The 5,143-nt window shown below is 41.5% G+C and overlaps 1 protein-coding gene across 4 annotated transcripts in view; it reads left to right on the top strand.

The window, feature by feature from the left end:
* LOC106812091 (cAMP-dependent protein kinase catalytic subunit beta) overlaps positions 1-5,143 on the top strand; it is a 43,006-nt gene that overhangs the window by 31,615 nt on the left and 6,248 nt on the right. For all 4 annotated transcript variants that reach the window (XM_014815862.1, XM_014815860.1, XM_014815861.1 and 1 more), the window contains exons 6-8: positions 1,301-1,427; positions 4,157-4,252; positions 4,472-4,594. In XM_014815862.1, coding sequence (XP_014671348.1) covers positions 1,301-1,427; positions 4,157-4,252; positions 4,472-4,594 — 346 coding nt within the window. The remainder of the gene's footprint in view (positions 1-1,300; positions 1,428-4,156; positions 4,253-4,471; positions 4,595-5,143) is intronic.

The raw sequence follows: 5,143 nt of genomic DNA, 5'->3' as shown, positions 1-5,143 counted from the left end.
GGTGGGGTGGACAGTTCAGAGGTGGGGGGAGGCAGCAGTCAGGGTGGGATGAGACAGTCAGGGTGGGATGGGGCAGTCAGGGTGGGATGATGGGATCAACTACCCTGGTGGGAGAGTGGATTTGATCAAGTTCCACGATCATTGTAAGGAGGACAATGTCTTATTTCCTGGTGTCAGCTGTTTACCAAACTAGCACTTATCCTTTCGGCATTCTGGCATGTGTTGCACCACTAAGGACAAAACAAAATATAGGTGTGGTTACAGTTTCCCGACCGACCCTATTTATTCCCAGCGACCCTAAACATTTTATTGTCAATTTTCTTTAAAATAAAAAATAAAAATAAAAATGTTTAAAAAAAATGTATTGGACAGTACCTGCTTCAAAAGGCACAACGCACATCCTTCGGACATGGTTCGTAAATAAAATATTTCAAGAAAATAAAATATTTTTTCCTACCTACCTACTCTATTTTTCCCCGGCATGTAACGGTAACCACACATATATTTTGTTTTGGCCTAACCTGCATGATTCCACTAATCTGTATGTACGTGTGCCTTCACCGGGTGAAAGGGCGAGACATGCTTCTGTTTAAACACTCGAAAGAACTAACACTGTGATGTGGACTGCTTGTAATCCTTGTATTATGCCTCATTGGGCCACGCACTTCTATGCTCACAGAACTGGTAACTGATCGACTCCTGCCTAGGCCATAATAAAAATATTGTTTGTTTGCCCTCACCCGACCGACCCGCCAAAAAGGGGCCGACTCAAAAAAATGTATTGATCCTTTTTTATTACAAATTGTATCACTGTACATTATATAAATCTGTAGGCAATACATTATATGTACCAAGCAAAACAAACATTCAACATAAAAGGTATCTCCACACAAGCACACCCGAGCATGTAGACACCACATGCTGAATTCATAAAAAGACCCCTTAAAAAAAGCCTACCTACCTAACCCAAACTTTTCAGCCTGGGTCGGGTGAGGGCAAACAAATATTTTTTTAATTGTGGCCCTATTTATTCAAATCCAATGTGATCTTATCATATCGCGTTGCGTTAATAAGGGTAAGTAGAATGAATATAGTAACAACTGTAAGCCAGCAACTCTCACGTGTGTAATTGCCAATGTGGAACATATCTATCAGCGAGTAATGCATGTATAAAGGTGGCCATAAAGATTCATCTGTTTGCTAATGGTGGTCGTTGCCACGGGTCACTGCCACTAGTGCAGTGTGAGTGGTATGGGTGGTTGTGGGTGATGCTAAGGTCGCGCGTGTGTGTGTGTTTCAGTGAGCCACACTCGCGCTTCTACGCCGCGCAGATCGTGCTGGCGTTCGAGTACCTGCACTCGCTCGACCTCATCTACAGAGACCTGAAGCCTGAGAACCTTCTCATCGACTCGCAAGGTTACATCAAGGTGCGTCGAAAATCCTGTCAGCGCTCTAATGGAAACGCGTTGCTGCCCGTAAAGTCCCACGATACCCCCCCACCCCCCATACCCACAATGTTTTCCCCGCCATGATATGAAATATCTTCAATATCAGCAATATTTTCCCCGCCCGCGTATGATCCCTGCCACGTATACACGTCAATTATTTTTACTTACCTAATCTAAGCCTTTATTGTATCTCGGCTATTTGGGAGAAGCTTACGGTATCCCCCCACCAGAACAACATCGTTGTTGTTTTTTTACCCCCCACTTGCCCGTTTTCTCTTTCTCGGATCTGACATTTCGTAAAATCAGCAATGATTTGGCCATTTACCGAGTGGGTTAAAGTGATTACGTCACCGTAAATGGTAAAAATAAAAAATATATTTCCACTTTTTCACAAAATATAACTGATTCTGTTCACTTTTTATGGTTAAATTGCTGCATTATACTTGCATACTATTTTACTATATTGTTCGATGTAAACATACACTCGTGACTAAGCATAGCAAGCAATTAATGTCAGGAACATAATATCAAATCGTCCAGGTTTTTTGGATTTTTAACTAGTTGAGAAACATTCTTATCATGTAAGAATTTGAGGATACGTTTAGTCCCGTTAGTTCTTACTTTTAATGTAAAAAAATGGCAACAAAAATTTTACAAATTTTACCATAGAAAATTGGTGACGTAGTCAATTTAAATTCAGCTTGCGGCCTCTGTTTTCAATAATATTTTGATTCTTAATTGCATTTAATGCGCACTATGCATAAAAACGGGAACCTATGTAAAATAATAGATAGGTTGATGGTAAACGCTGAGAGGAGTGAATCAGCGTGCGAAGTGAAAGGAAGATATACGCGAGAGACTCGGCCGAACATGAAATCCCGACGCACTCTCTGACATTTGCAAAGAGAAATGTTTCAGCACGTGTTAAAAAACATCTAGTGAAACATATGCAGCAGTCAGTCACCTTACTGCCTCCGTCAAAATATTGTAGCTGCCACCAGCACTACTTCTTCTACAGCCACCAGCACTGCGTGCTATATATATCCTGCCACACTGGTCGGATTTAGTGAGTACAGTACAAGCACTGTGCTGCAGCGGGGGTTTATCATACATATAAGCAAACAGTTTCTGAGTTTAGCAGATGTCTCACCGTTTATAGAGTGCTCAAAATTTATTGTGGAATCGCATGTTTGTTGTTGTTGGTTCCTTTCTCGGATGAATGGGACAGAAGCGTTCGTTTTTTTCATCACGTGGGACTAAGGATAGAACGAGATTAAGCTAATTACTCCTTTCTCACAGTACTTGCTGGTAAATTTAAACATGCGATTTGGCTGACCTGCAGTGTTCTAGCTAATTCTGCAGTAGTAGGGTTGAAAGGGTCATGTTTATTACTGTATAAGTCATACGTCGGCCAGGAAATCCTGGTGCCAGATGTGCACAAACAGCAAAAGCTTCTCATTTCTTGGCCATGGTCCAGAGTATCTCCTATTGTCTAACTCGGATATATATGTGAATGTACTATACAGGTAGAAACCAAATTCTTCATGCATAATGATGGGAAAAACGAATGTGCTGAAGCAGTTTATTGATGATGCTTTTCCCTAATGTGCTGATCAGTTAGTAAAGATATTGGTCTGTAGTTTTGAGGGTTAGATTTAGAATTTCTTGTGAACTGGGATAGCAGATGCAAGCTGAATTGCAGCTTGCATCTGCTATCCCAGTTCACAAGAAATTCTAAATCTAACCCTCAGGGGTCGGGCTCAGGGTCAGGCTCAGGGTCAGGCTCAGGGGAATACTCAGCCTCAACGCACAGCTTCAGGAGATGAGCAAAGGGAGATCATGCTGCATAGTGTCAAGACTTATCTGAAATCGAATCATTGCACTGGTGCATTGTGTTATTTTGTTTTTAGTAAGAGCTCTATTTGCAGTGGCATAAACTGAAATACTCAAAGGAAGATGATCAGGCATAGCAAATGCACATCCACTGTGAAAAAACAACAACAACAACAACAACCCCCACTCAGCTATTTCGTGGCTGGCCTTAAACCAGCATCCTTAGTGATTGATCACAGGGATATCATTCACTTTGCCACCTTCACCCGTGACTCATTCTGTGATCCACTACCAATCTTAGGAGGATTTACACTGGCCAAGCTTGTTAGCAAATCTTAGGCTTACTCTGTGTTTAGTTTTGGTACTAGCAATAGTTTTCGATAATTGGCGCTAGAGATTTTGAATTCTATTTTGGCTAAAACTGTTGAGCCGTTTGAGACCTCGAAATTTGTTTTTTGTTTTTAACCTCTTTTCCCATCGTTGCACAGGGAGCATCTCCCATCTCCCATGACGAATTGCCTAAGCCAGGGCTCTGGTTTGTTTTCTGCAAGGCAGGTCTTGCCTCTTCCTCTCCCAATTTACTAGCTCATTGGTTTATACAGCATTTTTTTTAACACAGATCTAATATGTAGGCTGTAACCATACATTAAACATTCTATATCATTCAACTATATTCTATATCAAACAGATGTGTTAAACATTTTTCTGTATCTCTTCTGTATCTGTTGTCTTCAAGACTTCACGCTATCTGGCAGTCATTCAGTTCAGCACTGATATAGCAGCAACTGCCTGACTTGTCCAACAATGACCAGCCGTTCCCGAGTCACAGTCGCCTTCGTGCCGCATCCCACCTTATCGTTCTCTCATCTCTGCAGGTGACGGATTTCGGATTTGCGAAGCGGGTCAAGGGCAGAACATGGACGTTATGTGGCACTCCTGAGTATCTGGCGCCAGAGATCATTCTCAGCAAAGTGAGTAGAATCTTTCGTCTAGCCAAACAACTAAGCACTGTTGTTTTACCTACCTTCATCAGGTGGCGTTGTATTCTGAGGGCGGGTCATCTTGCGGCCACGGTCATCTTTGGCGAGAAGTGTGATCTAAGATGTGGTCGGGAAAGCACGAGTAACGCTGTGGTGGCCAGTGTGCATGTTGGTGGTACGGTGTAGTTTACTGGATGCATTGTATTGTAGGGCTACAACAAGGCAGTGGACTGGTGGGCACTAGGTGTCCTCGTTTATGAAATGGCTGCTGGATACCCACCATTCTTTGCGGACCAACCCATTCAAATCTATGAAAAAATCGTCTCAGGAAAGGTAAAGAGATTGAGCATTTTTCTGTCCATTCTCTGGTGCGCAGTCATATTTCTGTTGTCATTGTAAGTAGAGTAGTTTAATGCAGTCGTAGATTTTACTGTAGTGTTTCGTTGTTCTTGTATACAAAATAGATCAATGCACATGCAGAATATTTTATGTTTGTAAGTGAAGTAATTGGATGTATTGTTTACTTTAATGTTATATATCTTCCTATATTTCGGCTTGGAGTAATGAATGATTACTCCAACATTTAGGTAAACATGATCTGATGTACATAGATAGTGTACTGGTGTTTTACTTTGCACTTTGTGTAGACTTTTTTTTCAGTTGTTTGCGTAGTTTAGTTCAAGTGATTTCTGTCGTGTGTTACTTTGTGCTTTATACCGTGTGTTCATAGGTTAGATATAGTATAGTTACCTCCGCCAAGGGGTTGGCAGGAGGTTATGTTTTCACCGGCGTGTGTTTGTTGGTTTGTGCGTGTACAGCCTAACTGAAAAAGTTATTGACGTAGAATTGATGAAATTTTGGTGGTGATCCAGATCCAATTAA

The sequence above is a fragment of the Priapulus caudatus genome, unplaced genomic scaffold (assembly GCF_000485595.1).
Source record: "Priapulus caudatus unplaced genomic scaffold, Priapulus_caudatus-5.0.1 Scaffold607, whole genome shotgun sequence".
Taxonomy (NCBI): domain Eukaryota; kingdom Metazoa; phylum Priapulida; class Priapulimorpha; order Priapulimorphida; family Priapulidae; genus Priapulus; species Priapulus caudatus.
The sequence above is the reverse complement of the archived record's forward strand: the minus strand, read 5'-3'. Positions and strand labels throughout refer to the sequence as shown.